General features: G+C 41.2%; 1 protein-coding gene across 1 annotated transcript in view; it reads left to right on the top strand.

Moving 5' to 3' along the window:
- The window catches only part of LOC111222389 (Down syndrome cell adhesion molecule homolog), a 74050-nt gene that overhangs the window by 12167 nt on the left and 38906 nt on the right, over positions 1-22977 (top strand). Inside the window, exon 4 of the mRNA XM_022746104.1 lies at positions 22712-22858. Within this exon, the coding sequence (XP_022601825.1) occupies positions 22712-22858 (147 nt within the window). The remainder of the gene's footprint in view (positions 1-22711; positions 22859-22977) is intronic.

The raw sequence follows: 22977 nt of genomic DNA, 5'->3' as shown, positions 1-22977 counted from the left end.
GTGGTTTGCTGTTGATTTGTTAATCTTTTCTCAATAAGAGTGAGGAAAGAAAGAGAGGGAGAGAGAGAGAAAAAAGAGAGAGAGAGAGATTTGCTCTGTCTAGGCTGCTGCTGCTGCTGCTGCTGCTGCTGCTGCTGCTGCTGTTGCTGTTGCTGCTGCTCTGGCTTACTGCCTCTTTCAGTCCAAGGCAGCCATTTTGTGTCAGCCACTCTGTGTTGCTAGAACAGTGCTGGTTCTCAGCTCACATTGAAAAGCTGTGCTGACCTGATAAACATAGTACAGTTCTTTTCTGATTCCTAACCAACGCCCTTTTCAGCCTGGAGACAAAACATTTAGTGAAGTGATGCATTATTAATGTGACGAAGCCCTTTAGACACTGAATGGTAACAGGACACCGTGGTGCCGAGGCTGAAGTTGGGTCAGTCTAGTTTCAGTCACTGTTTGTTTGAGGAAAAGTTTATATCAAGTGAAGCAGTTGTGACTCAATTCATTTTGCCAAAAGTACCCTCAAAACAAGTAACAAAAAAACCAACAATGAAATAATACAAACACACGCACGCACACACACGCACACACACACACGCACACACACGCACACACACACACGCACACACACACACACACACACACACACACACACACACACACACACACACATACACTTATCCTCCCCAGGGGCAGGTGCATCAGTGTCATTCTCCTGCAGCACAAATAGTTCCTTATATGTGTGAAAGTAGCAGCGCTGTAGCAGCAGTATTGTGCGTCTGTCTAGGGCCTGAGCAAACACACCGTCTACGTCAGTGATCGGTTGGCCCATTCAAACCGGCCCCATAATGGCCACAGCTTCTTCCAGCCTTGTTTGCTCTGTGTGTGTTTTGTGGCTTTGGCGTCTGGCAGATGGGCCATCAGGGATTATACCTGCTAATGAAGAGAGGTGGAAGAGAATTGAGGGTGGGGGGTGAGGGTGGTGAGGGGGGTGAAGGTTTATTACAAGTTATGATGTGACCATGTGGAGGACAATGCTGCGGGTCCTCCATGGAGCTGGGTGTGTTTTTAAGTTGATAGTTTATTTGTGATTTACAGGCTGCTGACTGTGTAGTTCACAGCTTTTTCGATGCAGATAACTTTGTTTTGAAATTATTATTAGTCTCATTAACTTGCATTTGCAGCAACAACTAATCTTTGGGACACACCAAATTCTGAACGTGTGATACATGAGAAAGAGCTTTTTTACAATATTCCCTACATAACCCTACTTACTTAATTACTCTTACTACTTTGATTTTAGGGTTCTTTTTTTAGACGGCTCTCATCCCTGGTTAACTGGTTGGTGCTCACAGTAGCAGCTGCAGTCAGATTCAGTGTGTAGGTTGGTGCAGGGCAGAGTGTTTTTTTATTTTTTTTATTTAGGTGGTCGTTGAGGTCATGACAGGGTATCCTGGGGCCCACACACCCATACTGGACAGAGATGCACAATGACCAGCCCTTCCAGCATGATTACACAAGGCGTATGTCCAGACAGGATGGCCTAATCCCTGGCACACCCCCCCAACCCCTGCCCATACACACACTAGCCCACACGCACTCCCCGCTCCCTCTCCAACCCTTAACATATGGAGATGGGAGGAATTAGCGCAGTGGAAGAAAATAAATGAGTTAAAGCAGCCAGCAGCTTAGATCCCACAATATTCTTGGGTGACCCATCTGTGAGTTTCCTAGAAGTGAGGGAGTCATGGAGAGAAGCCTTGCCTCCTTATTTTTGACTTATTATTTATTATCTGTAACAGCAAAACACCATGACATTTTCGATGTGAATTCACACTTTACTGTGATGAAATTGCTCACAGGCTCTTAACATGCATTTATATTTCCAATCAGGGACGGACACAGGCAGAGAAGTGTGGTGTACATTGTTTTTAAGATACACAATGCTTAGGACCACACCACCCACAAAGCCACAGCATGACCCCGACGGACTCCTCATGTGACCCCACCAACACGCCCCACCCAAGATTCAACCCAGATCTTGTTAAATAGGATTACCCTGGCTACCTGCCATTCAGTGGCTTGGACAGGACCTCTTATCTCCTGTCTTCAGATGGCTGCCAAGAACAACATAATGCACAACGACCTACATTAAACAATGCCACATGCAGGTTTTGTACTGGGCTTATATCTGACGAGCAGTGTAGGCATTGTCTTCCTTATGCTGATTTCCATGGCTAAGTGTAGGTTACTGGGCCACTTACATGCCTAATTGGGACCTAATGACTGGCCTCATGCTAAAAGCCATTCATGCTTGAGCCAATTAAAAGTTTTGATGCCGTTCACAGTCATGTGTGTGTGTGTAAGTTTGTGTGTGTTGACACCGGTCTGTCTTGTACAGGCTCTCGCCTTTGCACGCAGAGCTTTATGCATATATGTGAGACACATCCTAATTCCCCACCCTCGCACTCCACCCCTTACTCTAATACTCATGGTTTATTTATGTATTTAGCAGGATGTGGCCCAGAGAGGACCTAGTCTAGCATTGGAGTCCATGTCCTCCAAAGCACATGTGACATGTCTTGAGCACCCTCCCATACTCTCCCTCGAAGCAGGGACACCAATTCAGTGGCGTAAGAGGCTTTGTGGTCAAATCCCCAGTTGATCTTCATAAAGTTTGTGTCTTACAATTAAGTACAGATGGTTTGCAGCTGGTTGTAAGGCTAGTAAATAACTCGGGCCTCTATTTTCGCCAGGGATTTGGTGGGGTAATCCCTCTCTCTGACAGTTTACCAGATTCGAATCAGTCCGGGCTTTGCTTTCCTTCCTCCACTTCTTCAACCGTTTTTTTCTCTCTCCTCCTATCCCCCTCATTCCATCAAAAGCTCCTTATCCTCATTTGAATATGTGATCATGCAGGGGGGAGTACACACATGACATGACTGTATCTAAGAACAGGGACGTGGGTGATGGAAGGATCTCGCTCAATTAGCCTTAGCACCCCCTTTTCAATCTGAGAGGTCTGTAGTGTAGGTTGGAGTCGGTGTTTATGAGACTATAGACATGCTTAGAACCCCTAGAAGGACTTATCTTTTTAATTCTGTTAATTCTCTAGAAGCCGAGTATTTAGACAGGTTTTATATACATTATAGTAACTAGTTTTAACTTGCCTGTTTTGAAGTACTGTACCTTTATATTTCGATATCACCTGTAAAAAACCACAGTATAAAAAGACACAATTACATTATCAGGATAGCTTAGCATGCCACCATATCCTCATAGCTCAAATAATGCATGTCAGCGTGCATAGAGTACCCCTGTTAGGCAGATGTCTCTCTTGGGATGGCGCCGGGGCCCAGAGGAAGGCAAAGCCTAATGAGGACATAGTTACGGCACTCACACATCCTGAAGGAGCTGTGATCATCGGATGGTAAAAAGCAAACGGTCCCTAGGAAACAGCTTGACCCTGCTGCTCCTTGTTTTCCCATCCGACCATTCATATTATTCAAATATATTTGAATAATATTTCCGATGTAAGTGGAAGGAGCCGGCACAGCAACACCTCATCTGCATAAGACTGTAGCTAACTGCCCTAGCAGAGCCTCGGGATACGAACAGATGGGAGTGTTTAGCAACCTTACCCACCTACCCCTCTCACCCAAAACACACACACAACTCCTCTACCCTTTTTCTCCCTCTGCACCCCCACCACTCACTACACCCCCGACCCCCCCGTCCCTGCCAAATGTTCTGTTAACCTGTCAGATCTCATTGCCCAAAATTCAAGATGCCATATGCCTCGCTCTGACTTCTAACCCTCCACCGCAGCTCTTCCCTGTCTCCTTCATGGTGACATGAAAGTCCCCCCTTGAAACACGAGGATGTCTCTCCTCTGCTGTTTGATTCACAACGCCTGGCTGAGATCACACCGATTGCAGGCGTAGCATGTCTTGTATAATAAAAGCAGTCACTTAGCGTTACGCTACACAGCAAGAGGGACTTTTGATGATCTACCTGGGTAAATACAAAAAAGAACTTCAGTGAAAATAAACACTCAGTTGGTAATATGCAGAAATGACTGATGTGTGCAACATACAACACAGAGCACGTGTGGATGAATTTAAATGTTTCATTCCTGACTGAGATTTACTGTTTGTTAAAAGCAGTGTACAATAAACCCCAGCAGCCTAAGAGCTTGTCCTGTGTTCTAACATCCAATAACTGTCTCTTCTGCAAACTCTCACAGTCCTGTCGAGTGAATTCCAGGCCATTTGCCCTTGCACAGAGGGCAGCTCCCAGCAGGCCTGGCCATAGTGACAGTTTGTTGTTGTTTATAAGGTCATCCCCACCATAGGGGGCAGCATATTCATTACACCCACCCCATGGCTCTGTTTGTCTCTGGCAGTCTGTTTCTCTGTGGGCTCCTGTCATAAGGTCAGAGGGTATTCACCATCATCCTCCTCTTGCCTTCACCACAGGCCAACAAAGTCATAACGCCTCTGGAAAGAGTTAATAGGTTAATTGGCCTCATTTAAACAAAAATGCAAAGTTTATATTGAGAAATGGGGAAACATCTGTAATTATCAAGTTGTCCGGGATGCAGATGTGGAAAGATTCAGGTAGATTATTGAAATTAGAGTTGCAACAATCAGTGGATTCAACAATCAACAGAAAATGAATCAATACATTTCTTCTTCTTCTTCTTCTTAAAAATTAATAGTTGAACTCATGAGCAATAAAACGCACCCTGCTTGGTTCAGTATACTCAGGGGTTATGCTGCTATAGTCAAACAAATTAATTAGCTGATGTTAGCGACTGTTAAGCAGCTATTTCTGTGTAACTGATATCAAGAGAGAGTGGTAGGTTTTACGAACTGCACTAAAAGACAACATATATAGCTTCTTATTATCCTTTTAACAGCCACTGAGCCATATTAGTGACATTATGACTCTTCTCTACTTGTGCTACTCCTACCCTATGTTTTAATAGTTAACATTATCCCTCATTTGGATGCTGTTCACTAAAGTTACATATATAGTTTAAATGACGATGTAACCTTTCTTGGAATACAGCCACTGTGGCCATAGGTGACATTTATGAAAGAATAACCGCTGCAGCATAGTGTAATAGTAGCACGAGTAAAGAATAGTCATCAAATGGTAGAGTGCATACCACATGGACTAAGTCCTAATGGCAGCGGCCATGGGTTCAAGTCCGACCCACGGCCCTTTTTCTGCATGTCATCCCCTCTCTCTCTCCTTCTCTAGACTTTCCTGTCTACCTCTCACTGTACTATCACAAATAAAGGCAAAAACACCCCAAAATAAAATAGAATAAAAAAAATAGTCATCAAATCAGTGAGCCGATTCAGTAATGTCAGTTATAGCTAACATTAGCCACTATAAGCTCCTCATACCAGACTATATAAGGCAGCAAAACCCTTGAATGTACTCAACTGAGAAAGGGCTTATTTCATTGCTGATAACTTCCACTTTTCATTTGTAAGAGGAAGAATGTGTTATTTCTTTTTTTTTTAGAAGCTACAAAGTCGCTTTAAGTTATTCATCAAGCAAACATGCTGCACACTTGATGGTTCTGGCCTCTCAGATGTGAGAATGTACTGCTTCTCCCTGTGTTAAGATTATAGTCAGAAGAAAACTATATAGAAAGGCATTTAAATGCACAAATCCAGCAGTTGAACCCCAAACAGTTAACATTTATCAGTGGTAAAATTCAATCTGAAAAACACCTGCAACAGACTCAAGCATGCATTGTTCTGAAAGAGAAACAGAGAGAGAGACACAGAGTAAGGAAGTGTCTGGGAGTGGGAGCAGCAAGCTAAGTGAGGTTGTTAGGAGGAAGCGTTGACAGTCCAATCCAGCACAGCGACCATTCAAAAGACAGCTCCTTTTGTTTCTGCCTCCCTTTCTTCTGCCAGGGTAGAAATAGAGGGTGAATCTCTCTGTGCGCAGTAACCCACTGACACCTCCCTCTGATCTGCCTCCTGCACTCTACCTCCTCCATCCCCCCTAACCACCACCACCACTACCCTCCCCTCCCTCCACTACATCCCTTCATCAGCGCTCTCCACCTTCTCTCCCTCTGCTGCTCTATCTCCCTCTCTCTCTCCCTCTCTCTCTCTGTCTCTCTCTCTCTCTCTCTCTCTCTCTCGCTCTCTCTTACTCCCTATGCATATGCCATTGCCTAAGAGTCACTCTCCTGGTTGCCACAGTAACCAGCTCACCTCTCTCTCCGTCTTTCTCTCTCTCACAATGCACCTAAACAGGAGAATCAGTCTCAGTCTGAGGGAGACAGAGGGAAGGGGAATTGGAGGGAGGCATATTTCAGATTGCTGTTGCACAGTTGTCTTCCTTTCTCCAGTTCTTGTCGACGCAGGCACCACAGAGCCGACGAGGCAAGAGGGAAAAGAAACAAACAGGAGGGAATAAAGACGTAAAAGAGTTCTTTTATATATTGAATACTGGAGACCACGTGTACAAAGCAAGCAATCCTTTTTTTTTTTTACCAGTAGCACCACTGCTAACCAGCACTCCCAACCTGCTCCAGCCATATTTCCCCATCCCCCACCTCCTTCTTTCCCCTCTCCTCTGCCTTGTCGTCTATGAGTGGCAGTCAGGTGGTGGTGGTGGAGAGTCTGCCCATACAGCATCATCTGAGTCCTTCAGCATCTGAGCGCTCTCCTTGTCTGTCTTTTACTGTCTCTCCTTCTCTAAATGTGCCCACTGCCCAGTAACACTCTCATTACCTCCTAATTACCCTGGACACAGCAACTGGTCGCACAATCACAAAGAGAGCAGAATGTAAATCACATTCGTTCTGACATTATTTGTGGGCCTTTTTTTTCCACGGGCTTGTGGCATGTTAAATGCTCCCCCAGTGATTGTGGTAATTTAGAGCAATATGGTAATAGGGGTGCTGATGGCCATTTCTCCTCTCACCAGCCCCTGTTTTTGTCCTTTCATGAGCTGTTGTCGGCTAAATTACATTGAAGGTTTAATTGGGTATTTTAGATCACTGGCTGATGAATGATAAAGATCAGCCCAATGATCATTGATTATCACTTTTTAGAGCATGCATCATAAATTAGACCGTCATTGGCTCATGCTGTTTTATTCATATAAACTAAATAAGAATAGAAGGCCACCCTTGCTCTTAAAGACACAATCTGTGATCTGTCACTACCCTGCTGACTGATTTTCTTCATGGTTTGTTTACATCAGTAATGGTCATACACTCAGGCATAAAGCAGGCTTATATTTTAATTATAACCTTTGTTTATTATTTGCTATTTATTACCTCCATCAGGTATGTTTTCACCTGTGTCTTTTTGTTTGTTGATTTGTCAGCAGGATTCCGCAAAAAGTACTGAACCGATTTGCACCACACTTGGTGGAGATAAAAAAACATTAAATTTGAGGGCAGATCTGGTTAAAGGGGTGGTTACAGGATATCTTTTTAAATCACTTTAATTAATATTGCCAGATTTTTGTCAGGAAATAATATCGGAATCTTGATGTTTAAAAAAAAAAAAAATCAGACATGTTGACAGTGTTGAGATCTATGCGTCTCTACAGTTTAGATATTAGTCTACTTCCTTTCTCCTTATATTTTTCTATTATCAGAGCCAGGCAGACATGTGTAGGATTGTTTGGCCTTGGTGGAGGTATGCACTCTCATTTATTTGAAAACTGACTCAGACTTCCTCTGATCTTTGAGACTGAAGTGTGTATTCAAAATACTGGATTTAAATATCTGTGAATATAAATATGAATATTTAACAGTATTTCGGATCTATACAACCAGACATGCCAATCATCACAAACATTACTGTATGTGAAATACTTTGTTTTTAATATCAATATTGGTATTGGCCAAAAAAATCCAGTTGTGGTCAGGCTCTTATCCTTTTCATGAGTCTTTTCTTACTCTCAAATAAGATGTTTTTTATAATCGTCACTGATGATCTGTACTGATGATTAACATGCAGCACAGTGATGACCATGCACTGCAATGATGATAAACAGGATAGCTAATCTTTGCTGTACCTAACTGATGGCCATTAGAGTAGAGATCTGCCTACAGTAAAGTGTTGTACCTGTCTGCAAGGAAGGCCCTTTTCTGTGTTTTATTAAAAAAGTCTCAAGTCTCAAGAACATCTTGCATTTACCTTATTGTTGAAATTATTGGTCTTAGTATTAGTAGTAGTAGGGGTAGAATGCCACACATCATTTTTCCCAGGAAACAGAAAAAGCAGTTTCTGTTACTTCATAATAATAATTGTAAACTACAAACATACGGTGTCAGTGAAAGTGATTGTTCCTGTTGTCTGCGTCCTGATCTGTTCATCTTTTTGTCTGTTTAGTAATAACCTTTCAGGTAGGCTCAAAGTGCAGCCACTCACTTAATTGCACAGTTAGTATTTTGCCAGACCCTTCTCTTCCTCCGCGATGAAGGCTGCACATCTTTATGAGTTAAAATAGCCATGGAAAAAATACTGAGTCACCTGCTGCTGGATTCACTTACCCTATCTTTTCTTCTGTTGGTTTAAGCTTGTAATAAGAAACACAGGTCTCTCTACATGAGAAACCGAACACAGACACCAACTGATCAGTCACATGATAAATGTTTCTGTTGTGTTCCATAAACAACCAGTGATATCACTGGTATCACTGGTCTCATGGATCTCAGTGACACCTTCATGTTATCTAAATAGCTGCCGAGTCTTCCAGCTGTTGCTTCAGAATCAGCTCCTCATCAAGGTTTTGAGGTAAATTTTTGCTCTACCGGATTTGCCACAACCCAACTCTTCAGACCTTTAACATTAGTTTCAGGTTTTCCTTTTTCCAGCTTTGAAGTAACATCTTCAACAGTCTCTACACATACTAGATTTTTTTAGCCGTGTTAGCAGCATGAAGGGATGGTAATGTTGGCACAGACTAAAATGTCTATTTGAGTGACTGCCATGAAATTTAGTACAGTCATTCATTGTTGACTTTTCTTCTAAGTCAACAATCATGAGGTCGACTGTTTTGTCTCAAGACCTACTGGATGAATTGAATTGAATTTGGCATGAGTGTCGATGGTGCCCAGACAATGTGTCCTAATCACTTTGGTGGTCCTCTGACTTTTTCTGTTGCACCGTCATTAGGTCAGAATTTCGATTTGTCCAGTACTTTGATTTTATGACCAAATACCTGCAAAACTAATGGCATTCCCATCAGCATTGTCACATTGTCATCACACATTGACATTGGCCTCACAGAGCTATAGCATAGCCTTAAATTTAATCTTGTTTAAGCGTTAGCGGTGGAACACCAGCGTGATCAATGTACAGTGGTCACATGGTTTATTTTAAAAGTTAACTGATTCTTTAAAACAATGATCCTTCTCACGAGTGTCCATCCATCCATCTGTCCCTCCTTCCTCCACCCATGCAGGCTGGTGTCTGGTGTTTATGGGCCTCCTCAGCAGGCGGAGTTGTTTAACGAGGGCAGAGGGACAGTGTGGCACTAATTGCTGTGTGTGATTTATACCAGGCTGGGACCAGGCAGGAGCACAGGCAGACGATGGTACTTTGAGAGCAGATGCTTCGCCCAATATTTACTTAACCCTCCACTGGCGGGCCTGGCACTAGTACCACTGATGATATGTCTGTGGGGAGTCGTTCCACTGCTGACTGTTTTGTATAGCAGCAGAGCTGGGGCCATGTTTGGGGATTCGCTCAAAGTGGGAGTGTGAGCCGTATGGGAAGGTAGATTGGAGCAATTAGAGGGAGGAATATGATTGGTCTCCTGATAATTTGGCTGTCCAGGAGGAATTGTTGCTAGGTGATATAATCACAACATGTTTTCAAAATAGAAGGATCTATTTTTCTAGTAGGTTTTATTTTGGTAACTGGGTTCTTGCAAGGACCTAAATGCTAAATATATTGAAAAATATATAACAGAAACATGGATGAACAGAAGAGTCCTTAATGTTGATCAGTAGCACGTTTAGTGTGGTTCTATATTGAGCAGCATGATTTGTACAGTGCTCACTCTTCTGTCATGTGTTAGCAGTGATAGACACGTCCATCCCACGCCTGTCTGCCTGGCTCATCTGGAGTGATGGTCTGAGATGTCTCAGGGTTTGCATCCGCAACTCAATTGATCACACCTCAAAGAAATTAGCAGCAAAAGGTGTCAAAGTCTGTTTCTGAAATAGATCAGTTCAAGAAGTTAAACATCTACGTCTTAACACTTTGAATGAGCTGAATGATCATTTAAACTTTAGAGAACCAAACAGTGGATCATCTTTAGCCCACAAAAAGCCACATGCCAGACCAAGATGATGGAGGGAAAAGAGGGTATAAAATAAAGGAAGAGCCTGATTCTGTCTCCACAGCAACATTGATTGATATTCTTCAGGTGGAGCAGCTGTCAAGCGGCCTGACCACTGCAAGCTAATGCTCTGCGGGGAGAAGGGGGAGGGAGGACGAGGAAGGAAGAAGGGGGAGGAGGGAAGGGAAACACCAAGGGAAAGGCAAGAGATGAAAAGCAAGGAGACAGAGGGGACAGCGACAAAGGAGGAGAAAAGGGAAGGAAGGGAGATGAAATTGAAAAGCGTTGATTTTTTTTTATTGTGATTTTAAGCTATTGTAGGAAAGGAGGAGGCTGCTGTGAGAATTTGATTACATGTAGTCGAGTCATCTTGTAAACGAGGGGTGTGTCTCCATCCTGTCCACTCGAGATGTAAAGGGAATAAACGGTGTGTGGAGTCAGGTTGTTAAAGTCTTCTTACTGAAATGAGTTCAGTTCTGGTTCCTTAGTAAAAATGTGATATGTACCTCCTTTTTTGAACATGGTCAATATGGTGATGTTTATTTCCTTGCACATTTTTTATGTTATTGTGAGATATCACTCTGGTTTCATGCAGCACTTAAACTCCTAAATGTACTGCAATGTGACAGTTTTTTAATCAGATGCCACATAATAATGGTACATTTTGTGGCATAAAAAACCTAACAAAACACATTGGTCTCCGAATCATCCTTGAAAAACCAAATAATTCAAATAATCTGCATCACACTTTAGTGATCATGTGTAAATGTACAAGTGTGTCAGTGTGCAGGCTCCGCTTGGGCCTAAATATCCAGCTGGACTAATAAATGAATGTAGGTCTTGGCGAAACGACCTTCTAATCTAATTGTTGCTACGGCACATTGTGAAACCTTTACGAGCAAGTGGGTAAAAAGCCAGTCCTGCTGAGTATCTACCCGCAGGCTTCCGTCTTCTCTTTGTCCTCATGGAGAAACACGTTTGTTTAGTCAATTTAAAAGAAGATTCAGATTAAGCACATAGTCAGTTTACATCAGCACCCATAATTACTCCAACATGTATACAGAATTATAATGTGCCAACAAGTCCTTATAAATACTGTGTGTTTTTGTGACAATAAGTTTTATCTTCATTAGCAGCTAAATCAAGCGGCAGTTTGTATAAACAGCCTTAATCAGCTTGATAATCAGCTGTTATGAAGTGGTGAAGAGATGCCGATTTATTCTCCCTCCTCTCTGTCTCTCTGCGTCTTTCTCTGAGTGTGGAGTGTACAATATATAAGCATTTCTTTTAGTGAAATGAAACACATTTACTAAATCACATCATAAATCTTTATTCCAGCGTTGCACTGACAGACACTGATGTTTTACCAATAGGTTATGTTTTTGAAGTTTTGTGAAGTCAGAAATGACTAGAGGGGAAACAAAGGTGATATTTTATTATTATTTTAAGGTGGTCAGTGAAATCAAAGTGAATTCAAGTGTCTGTGTCACTTAGAGGGACTTCCATTTGTCAAGATTCACCAGTGCTGGATTGTATCTGAGTACATGTACTCAAGTACTGTACTTAATCCATGTTCTGGGGTACTTGTATTTTACTTGAGTATTTTAATTTCCTGCTATGCTGTACAGTACTTCTACACTAAAATAACCCACCCAGCTGTATATAACACAGCTAGAATCAGCTCCACCTTGGCCAGCTGCAACTTTAAAATTCTGTTTTCTCATTAATGTATCAGTGACAATAATAATCCAGTAGAACAGTAAATAATACTGTAATTCTGACAGAGACATTTATTTTATTTTATTTTATTTTATTTTATTTTATTTATATTATTTAATCTTTATTTAATCAGGCAGTCTCATTAAGATTAAGATCTCTTATCCAAGGGGGACCCGAGAGCAAGAAACAATCACAAAAACACAATCAACGGAACAACTGGGCCTACACATGAAACTAAGAAACTATGAATTAAGAAAAACAGTTACAAGAGCCATAGAAAAAACGTCAAATTTGATAATAATCTATTAATGTAATATATTTGACAAGGGGTCATTTTGCATAATGAAAACTTTTACTTTTGATACTTGAAGTTATTTTTACTTAGAATACTTCTGTACTTTTAATCAAATACTATTTGAATGCAAGACTTTTACTTGTGTTTTTTCTACATTTTATTATTGCAACTTTTACTTAAGTAAAGAATCTGTTTGCTTGTTCAACCGCTGCAAATAAATAGTCTACATCTAATCTTGATTACACACTGTGCTGGTTCATTATACCCATTTACAAGAAGGCTATAGAATAAGAGATTTTTTATGATTTCACTTGTTTCCAATATATTTTCTTATGGTTTTAATGAACGAGCCAATAGTTTGAAGTAAAGCACTGCATTTGGAGATCAGGCTAATGTGACGTGATTGAAGAAAACCTTTAAAACAGTCTGATTTGCACTGGAGATTAGTCGCATTATCTCGCTCCATTGGCGGAGTCTGACCGTCTCTTTATGGAAAATATGGTTTTACAGACTGAATACTGGAGTAAATGTCATGTCAAGATGTAGTTTGTGCAGTGTTGTAGATGCAGGCTGTAGCTGGCGGCCATGATCACACAGGGTGACTCATTAGAGAGCAGCACTCTGTCTCTTCACTTCCTTCAACATAATCACTGTAATGTGGTTTGCAGTCTTTTCATTTATAGACTTTCATACCCACAGCATGTCACAGTAGTTGTAACCTGTGAGGATTTCTTTGTTGAATTCTAGACTAGTTCCATTAGTAAGAAAGAGAACAGTTTGCTCCATTAATAGATCAGTACTGTCAGTCTAATACAGAGGAAGACATGTCTCTCAAATTTCCTCTCAATGTTGAAATTTTCTTTAAATGACTTCTGATGTGTAATTTTATTAGTATCTATCTATACCTCTGTCTTTATAAACTCTTTCATTAAGCGTATAAACAGCACTGATTTCCATTGCTGCATTTGTTTAACTGTGTAAATGCACTGAAACCAGTCGTTATGTTTGGGTTGCTTTTTGTCTGTGGCTCAGTTGTGTAGTTCAGCACCATGGAGAGCTCCATTCAACACATCTATAAGGAGCTCCCTTCATTCTGAAACTGGAGATTCGAAACCAGAACATTTGCTTCACAGATAGTCTCTTCTTTTTTTTAAACAGTGCAACTTGATTAAAAATAGTTCTCAGTTTCATATCAACACATTTTGTAGCTCTTTAGGGTCTGTTTTTCTACCACTTAAATGTAACAAAAAGTCAAAAGTAAAAGATCACAAACTTTACTTAGTGTAGTATATTTCTAACAGTTAATTTGGGATTTAATTTCACCACCTGTGAAGTTTTTGGGAAAGAATGTGAGGCACGGCTGTAGGTTTGGTTTTAGCATTGGTAGGCTCTTGTGTTGTGCACACAAAGTGCATTTGCTTACATGAGTGCAAGTCTCATATGGGTGAGTGATGGTGTTAGTTTAATATATATTATGGCTACACATGTTATTAATGTGAGTTACATGAGTTGTGAGACTTGTTTTCCCACATCTCACCACTCTATTAAAGCGGCCGACTTTTTTACAGCAAAAGCTGTAAAAATGACAAAATCATTTGAGATCATCACAATATTCGTAGAGACAAAACATCGGTAGGAACATGTCCCTGCTGTCCATACCCAAATCTACACCTGTGATGTGGGGACATCCAGTCATCAAGTGCAAAACTTTCTCAGTAAGGAAAAAAGAGGTTTTTTTTCTCCACAGCCGGGATCAAAGTTTCTATCTGTGTCAGTCTTTATCAAACAGTGACCACACATGCATCGTCTTGCTACAACTTCCTTCTGTTCTCTTTCTCTCCCTCCTCTCTATACCTTCATCTTTCTCCTGTCACTCCATCTTTCCCTCCCTCCCTGGTGTGGCTCCTGAATATTTAATAAGTCTGAATTACCAAGGCCCTCAACAGTAATGACGAGAAAATCAGACAATTAAAGCAGAAGGGCTCCAGCTTTAAGTCTCACCTCCCCCAGAGGAGGCAGAGATTATTTAAAGTGGCACACTGTTTGATTATCTAATCCTCCTCTTGCCCCCTCTGCTTCACTCACAGAGCGGCATCGCCTGCTCCACTTGCCACTGCAAATTACCATGAAACACCAATGAGCGCTGTGTTTAAGTCCTTTTCCATAAGCGGGAATGTGGTGCCATGAAGTCTCAGGGGAAGGGCACCGTGGGAGTAACTCCTTTACACTCAGGTTATCACAGTTTAGCGAGGGCTCGAAGGCTCGTCGTGTTCTCACTCAGGAAATGTAATTAATGATCATGTTGTGATCTGCACATTTACATGAAAACCGCATTACTTTGCATTGAAAATGGCCTTTGTGAAGAGGATGTTGGTTGCTGTTTTTTCCTCAGTCCTCAGCTTTCATCAGGCGTGAGTTAACGGGAACAAAATAGTGAGAGAACATTGTATGGGACTCAACAAGATAACCCTGACTTGGTGCTTTGCTCATTGAAGTGAAAAGCTGCAGGGCTGGAAACAGGCTCAACTCTTTCTTGCTCCCAAAACAAAGCCTGTTTTGTTGGGGGTTTGGCGATAAGTAGAATTGTTGTCAGCTTGACTTATTATCCAGACAAAGTGACGGATTGTGATTGAGTAGATAGTAATAGCTTCCTTAATGCCTGCCAGTGCAGCACACACACACACACATACACACAGAGGTTCTCACAGACAGAGATGAATATTCATGATTATACAGCTGAGGCTCAACACTGGCTCATTTAGTGCTGGCCAGAGAGAGGCCAATGATAGCATTGTAAACACACAACCATCAGGGGTTTAATAGCTCAACTCCAGTGCTGGCTAATTACACCACACATGCAGCCACACACACACACACACACACACACACACACACACACACACACACACACACTGCAGATAGAGACACACAGGCACAGATTTGAAAGCTATTGTGATGAGATTTCCCTCCTCAGTTTTGACTTCGGCAGACAAAGATTTGTCTGATAGAAAAAAGTGCTCACGCAGCTGCCTCAAAACAGTCTAGAGGAGAATAGAGACATCCTGTCATAGTATGTCAGTGTCTGCCAAATGAATCCTGTACAAATAAAGTCCATTCTTACTCTGTCCATTATTTGATTCTGTTTATATTTGATGAGATAGAGTTTCTGTGGTTTGTCTGCACAGCCGGTTGTGCCTGCAGTCTGAATAATGTAAGAACACTAATTTACACTGGACAAAGCTGTTGATAATGGCCACCACTGTTGCTCTCATACTAAGTTGACATGACAGGTGTTCAAATATGTTATTTCCCAGTTAGATAAAGTCAAAGGAAACTGCAAACTCACATTCAATATATCCAACAAAATAATTTAGCAGGAACTTAGCAGTAGTGTTTGAGGTGATTACAAAATGAACAGCTATCATCCCAACTATCATAACATTGTGTTTCACAGAGATCTCAGATGTCTTGTGGAACATCACTCTGAACACAGAGAGGATCTAAAATCTCTCTTCCTTCTAACACGACAGAGGAATGTGGGGCAACCATGAGGCCAAGCGCCTCAGGGTTTAAGCTTCCCTGTTGCCTCCTGATTTGAATATCGTTCAACGTCCATTTGCATCTAGTTTTAATAGCGGTTTATTCAGTCAAGCATAAGATGACATCTTTATCTGTGGTTGACATATGAGGCTGTTAGCCTCAGGCTAGCATGTGTCTAGTTAATGAGCAAAGGGATGCTGCTGCTGATTAGGAGTGGCAATAAAAATGCACAGCTTTCTACTCTGACTCAACTCTGGAGCAAGCAGATACTGTAGGTTGCTCAGATAGGCTGCTTCAGGTTTGTAGTCCAGGTGTGATGAGAAATTAGGGCAGGTGCTGGGTTTGTGTGTGTTTTCCGTCACTCCTGTTAAACTTCTGAGGTTCCAAATGTGCTTCAAATTCTTCATGGAGAAGAGATTTAATCTTTTTTTGCATATCGTTCTTAAATGTCTGTGTGATGTTTTATGGCACATTATGTTACACAATGTTGAGCATAGTCTGGTTTATCTCATCTCCTTGACTGGATCAGTAGCAGCTTGTCTGAAAAGTGGAGACATAAACCTTTACAAGTCATTGTTATTTTGTGGGGGAAAAAAACCCTTTCCTAAAGCCCAACCTGACATCTTCAAATGTCTTATGTTGACTGAGCCAAGATTCATTTTTCACAGAGGAGAAAGAAAAGCAGTGATTCCTTAGATTTGAAATGCTAGAACTGGAGGATGCTTGACATCTTTACTGGATAAATGACTTAAATGATTAATTTGTCCTCAAAATTACTGCTGAATAATTTTTGACAATCAACGAGTAGATTAATCAATCAATTGATTCAGTTTAAACTTCCCATCTGCACACTGCATTTTTGTGGTCAGGCACTTTTTGGGATGGTTTTAAGTACCTGTGTTATAATGAAGTTGTGATCATTTATATGTGCTTTTAAATATTTGTTGTTTTTGCAGACTCTGTTAGAGAAGGGAGTCTAAAAGGGTAAATCATATTTCCTTTGATGGTAGCTACAAACATTCAGGAAATTAACCAAGAAAATCCCACAGTGAACCTCTGCATGCATAAACAGATAAGATACTCACAACTTTCATTATCTTATTTATATAGCTCAAGATTTACCTAAGAATGGTTTTAAAGTCTGTGAAGCATGCAAACTTCTTTGAAAGTGAGAAGAACAACAGTAAAATTAAAATATAGAAAATCTAAATTATGATATTAGACAGGTAGACTGCAAACATACATGAACAATAAATAGGACGATCAGTAAAAATTCCATAAATCAAAATATCACTTTTAAGATTCAAGATTTTGCCTCAAGAATCTTTGTAGGAGCTGTTCTTGCACATATATGAGGCACTGACACATTAACTGGACCGTATACATTTACAGTACTAGGAATATTGCTTGCTAAGTGAATGGTGGCCAGTATGTTGCCATGGCAACCGCAGCAGCTGTCAGCGTGGCTCCTGTAAGAATGACAAATGATTTTTATTAGAGGGGCTCTAAATTGGTGGGATCCCCCTCTCCATAGAGATGCTTATCCCAGCCTGATCAAACTGGAGTCACTCTGCCAATAACTCTGACCAGGCCTAATTACAACACCGGCCCTCCTGGGCTCATCATACACTCATTATTACTCACAGACTACACTAGCACTTCTGGCGCCAGACAGTGTGTGACATTCTCATAGTGGGAAACAGTGAGGCGTCGCATATGGTAATATGATGGTTGCAGTTACAGATTATTAATAAGGCGGGGCTCACTAAATTTTCATTTCACTTAATAGGAATTAAATTGACTTAAATGGAGAGATGCAATAATTCATTTTGTACATTTGTAACATAAAGAAATCATCTTAATCCATCTTCCACCAGTCAGCTGTGTTTGTAGTTATCACAATAATAAAAAATAAAAAAAATCTGTGTGTAAATTGTATCTTTGTTGTTTGGTTGATGTGTGTGCATCAATCTATTAGTTTTGCCAAAGGTGTTGCAACTATGCAACACCTTTGGCAAACTCATCTAATCACCTCAGTAATGATATTCTCCAAACACACACTCTGTCTTATGGCGTATTGATTAATGACGATCCTTCAACACATATCTGACTTACATCTCCAATTATTGGGTTCAAGCTAAATTACCTTCTGAGAAACAAAAGCTCACACACATAACCACCCAACACACACTCAAGAACATTTATTAAAATCAGTTCTAGATGCAGATGGCTGATGGTTTGTTAGTGAGCAGCTGCAGCATGGATTATCTTTTCTTTTTCTTTTTTTTGTGAAGCTGGATGACTTTTAGTGGACAAGGTTATGGTGACACTGTAGGGCCCCAGCTGTCTCCAGGGACCACACTCCACTCACTAATACACTCCAAGACAGTTGCACAGTGGGGACACTGCCAGCAGAGTGATGAGGAAGCAATTTTTATCTGCATTATTTAGCTGACTCCGTGGGTTTCCCATAAGTGGCATCCAGACTGCTACTGTTGGTGTTGATAGTGAGACAATTCAAAGTTCTTCAGCCAGAGGAGAGCAGGTTTGATGTTCAAGGTCACTATAGGTGGAACTACAACAACATTTTCTATTGTTAAAATTATGTACTGCAAAGGGAAAACAGTATATTCACAGTGTCTTAACATTGTGTTATACATATATATATATATATATATATATATATATATATATATAGTATAAACAATCACTAAACCTTTTAGGTTTGATTTTGATTTGAAGACAGACAGACACACAGAGGTATGGGGTTCCTGTTCAGATCTGTCAGACAGACAGGGCTGACATTTTTTTTTTGATAATTGCTCTGCCTAACCATGATCTGAATTAGCATATGAAAGTTGTGTCATTTTTTTTTCCTTTACTGGGAGCGCATAGCTGTAAGCTAATTTGTAAGTCATTTTAGATGACAGAGAGTGGTTGTATCCCAGAGGTGCTTTTTCCCTCTTGATCTTTTATTTTCTCTCTCACTCCCTCTCTCCTGCTTGCTTCCTCTTCTCTACCTCCTCCCATTTCATCTTTCCTCCACTCATGTCTCAATTATCAAATATTGAAATGGCTCAGGGAGCCAAGGTAACTCTCTGTGTCTCTCTCACATGTGTCAGGGCAGATGGTCGCACAGCAAGGATAGGTCAAAGTGCTCAGCTATGTCACCATGTGTCATTGTGTTCCACCTCATTGGAAATCCTTCTCTCTTAGTCCTTGTGACATGTTAACCTGTGTGTCTAGTGATGACACATCCATACAAGTGCAAACTGCCCTCAGTGAAAAGTGTAACCGCAGCATAATATGGGCATAATTCAGCCTTTTCTTACTGTTTCTATTATGTCTCACAAACAATTTAGGTTTCAGTGGAAAAACTGCAAAGCCTCCCAATTTGAATGAACAAAGAGTCTACTTGCAGGCTCAGTGTGGCTTATATGGGGATTAATTGAAGCTATTGAGTGTGGATCCACAGAAAGGGACTTGTGTTTGTAGCACCGTTGATGCCAAAGCAGCTGGGTGGGCCGAGGAAGGGAAGAGGACACGACTGATAGTCCAGCAAGCCACCTGGGGTGAAGTGGAGCCACAGTTTCAGAAATATACACTAATATATCCAGGTGTGGACACAAACACGTGTTCATATGTCTAGTATGCGCTCTCTCTCACACACACACACACACACACACACACACACACACACACACACACACACACACACACACACACATACACACTGCAAGAACAGTGCAGGCTGTCTCTCTGGCGGTGTTAGTATGCAGTAGGTGGAGCAGAGTGGAGCAGAGAAAAGCATAGTGGAGCGCCTTCGATCGTTATTATTGACCATTCCTCCATGCAGCTGTATGCAGCATAAACACATTCACACTCACTTGCATGCACACTTGTATAGAAATGCATACCGTATGTTCACACACACAAAAACGTTTAATATACAAACACACATGCCAGTGGGATTTGAGATAACTGCAGTGGTTCATGCGTACACAGAAATGCCCTCAGTGTAAAGGACATGCACATACAGTGCAGCACTGTAGGCCTGCAGCTCTGTGGGAGACAATCACTTCTGTTTGTTGGTAGGGAGAATTAACATTAACATTTCTGTTTTAAATGAATACCAACCACAACCACCTGCAGTTCTCATTGCAGTGTAAAAATATGCACCATCTGAAAAATGCTTTACTCATTTATACATGTGTTAATTTACCTCCTACTGTGTTTACAAACTGTACCCTGCAGAATCTACTGATATCAGAACTCTTACCACTGGCAACCTTTCTAAAAGGTAAAAACTCAACATGTATAATTTCACAGCACTTTCCCTGGAAGCTGCACATGTTTTCTTGAAGTCAGGAAGAAACAGGAGTGCAGAAGTTCAGGGTTCAGACACTCGATGATGATGTACAGTATCTGTACAGCGGAAGCAGGATCATAAACAGCACCAAGACTATTACCTCTACTTATAGTTTCTTGAGGGAGTAGATACCAAAAGTGTGAAAATTATTGTGAAAAAAGCGGTTGAAGTGATTTTTGACACTGTTGCCAGTAACGGTGCGAACACCACATCACATCAGTACATGTGGTCAGTGGGAGACTATATTTAAACCTATGTGTAATGTCTTCATAGATCAAACATATACGTAAGAGCCTGTAAGTGAGAAATTCAATAAAGAGCCAGTTTGCTTCACTGGCAGACAAGAGACAACCACACACTCGCACATGTAAACATGTGTGAGTGTGAGTGTATGTCAACGCACATTGAAAACACAGGCGTACTCCCCTCTCCCACCCCTGGCCTTTTGTTACAGTGACAGGCAGTCTGTTCTAATGAAAGCTCCTCTCATTCATAAGCCTGCCTTGTCAACTTTTGATGCCAGGCAACTTTCAGAAGGAAAGAAGGGGAAGAAGACAGAAAGAGGAGGAAAGGAAAGACAGGAGAGACAGCTTGCATCTTTCTTTCCTTTGATATCTGCTTTCGCTGAATTGTTCCTCTCCGCGAACGTGAATCGCAACCAGTGAAATTCAAATTTGATAATATTTCCTGTCTTGTCTCTGTGTTAAGTGATTAAGGACTGCAGACACACACATATGGGTGTGTGCTACCTCCCCTGTCCCCCTCGTTTTACCGCTGGTTGTCTGTCACACATGAGAGCATCTCAACCACAAGCTGAAAAAAACCCTTCAGGATATCAAATCCATGGTCTCTCATTTCTAACTAGGTCAACACTTGCTCACAATAGCATCCTCAATACCCTCCTCTGTGAATTCCTCCCTCTCCTTCTCTGTTTTCTCCCCCCATTTCTCTTTGTCCGCTCAGTCATCCCTTTCTTATTGCGCCATGACTGTAATCTGTAAATATGTTGGAAGTCCTCTTTTGTCCGTAATTGACTCCATCCACTGTCTGCAGCTGAAGACTTCTTGTGATACTCAAAACATAAATGTAAAAGTCAGATCTGACCAAATGTAAAGATCCTAGGCTGCATAAGATTAGCCTCTTTCCATTATTTTAGCATGCACTCTGCACAGGCCTGTACGAACAGTATTAATCTGTGTTAAAGTGTCATAGCAGGACTAAATGAGAGTAATTCAACAGCCCATAAAGTCTGCATTATGATAGCTCTCCCAATATTGCCAGAATCCCCCACCACTCCACGTCCCCATTTGATCCCCATCTCAGATAGGCTTCTCCATCACCGGTGACATGAAATACCCCACCAGCCACCAGCTACAGCACAAATCACTCTTCATAAACACTGACTACCTCTCTCTACTTCCATGTGTTCACACAAATTAGCATAACATTAGCATGATATTAGCACAGCCGACCTGCGCAGCCATGCCTTATCAAAGTGCTCTGTGATCCCTAGCTCCCTGCGCTTTAGTCTGGAGCTGAGAGAGAGAAAGGGAAACCAAAAGAGAGAGAGAGAGAGAGACAGAGACAGAGAGTTCCCCCAAGAGAGAAAGAGAGAGAGAGGAGAGCGATGAGCTACATGATAACGAGCTGTGTTACACTGCTACACAACACACAGCCTTGTCACAGCGCCTCAGAGCTGTGCTGAGCTAAATGGGCTGCAGCAGATGTTTGGTGACTACAATCACACAGCGCTGCGTACCTCACTTGACTTGCAAATATTTGCTAAGAGACTTCAATATTGGATTTGCTGTATTTTCTTCTTTTAGAATGTGTAAGGTAGTGATTGTAGTGCATAAAAATGAACACACACACACACACACACACACACACACGTCACATTTTCTCCCCACAGCATTCTGTAGGATATAATTTGATATAAAATGCTTGCCATCTCCTGTGATGAAATCCAGATAATATTGATCCTTTGTTTGTTCCTTTTAGGTGTCACACAGTGTGTCATCCATTTTTTTGTCTTCAGAATGTGTATAGTTGTGTTAATTCTGTTTTACAAAAGTGAAAATCCACACTGCACTTTATTATTTCTTTTTGTAAAACTCTTGTTGCTCCAGACTGTTAATCTAAGTGGGGATCAGTGAATGATGAGGATATGATGGATTCAGCACTCTATTGAGAATAGGCACTCTGAAAGACTTGTGTTTTGCAGTTGCGCACCACAGATGGCTTTTCCAGTCTTTTCAACGTTATACTCACTGACCAGATGCAATATACAGTACTTACAGGTCACATAAAGGTGACATATTTGGTATTGATTGGCCATGAGTGTCCATGTCATTTTAAAATGTTGGTTTTATTGTCTCATTAAGCCCTGCACTTTAACTGTTGAAACATACATCAGTAATGTGCAGTAACTTCATATGTTTTATTTATCTATTTATTTCCAGTGTCTCGGTTTCTCATCACATCCACTGGAGCCCTGTATATCCTGGATGTGCAAATGGAAGACGGGCTGTACAACTACAGGTGTATGACACGGCATCGATACACAGGAGAGACCCGGCAGAGCAATAGTGCCCGCCTCATTGTTTCAGGTAAGACAAACACCAGAATATCCAGTGTTATAGAAGTTCATGAAGGTTCTTCACAATATACTTAAAAGAATTAAGAAATGGTATAAACATGGAAAAGGACATCATCAATTTATTCTTTA

Source organism: Seriola dumerili, unplaced genomic scaffold (assembly GCF_002260705.1).
Source record: "Seriola dumerili isolate Sdu_G_001 unplaced genomic scaffold, Sdu_1.0 BDQW01000091.1, whole genome shotgun sequence".
In the NCBI taxonomy this organism is placed as follows: Eukaryota; Metazoa; Chordata; class Actinopteri; order Carangiformes; family Carangidae; genus Seriola; species Seriola dumerili.
Note: the sequence above shows the minus strand (reverse complement) of the source record. Positions and strands in the feature narration are given on the sequence as shown.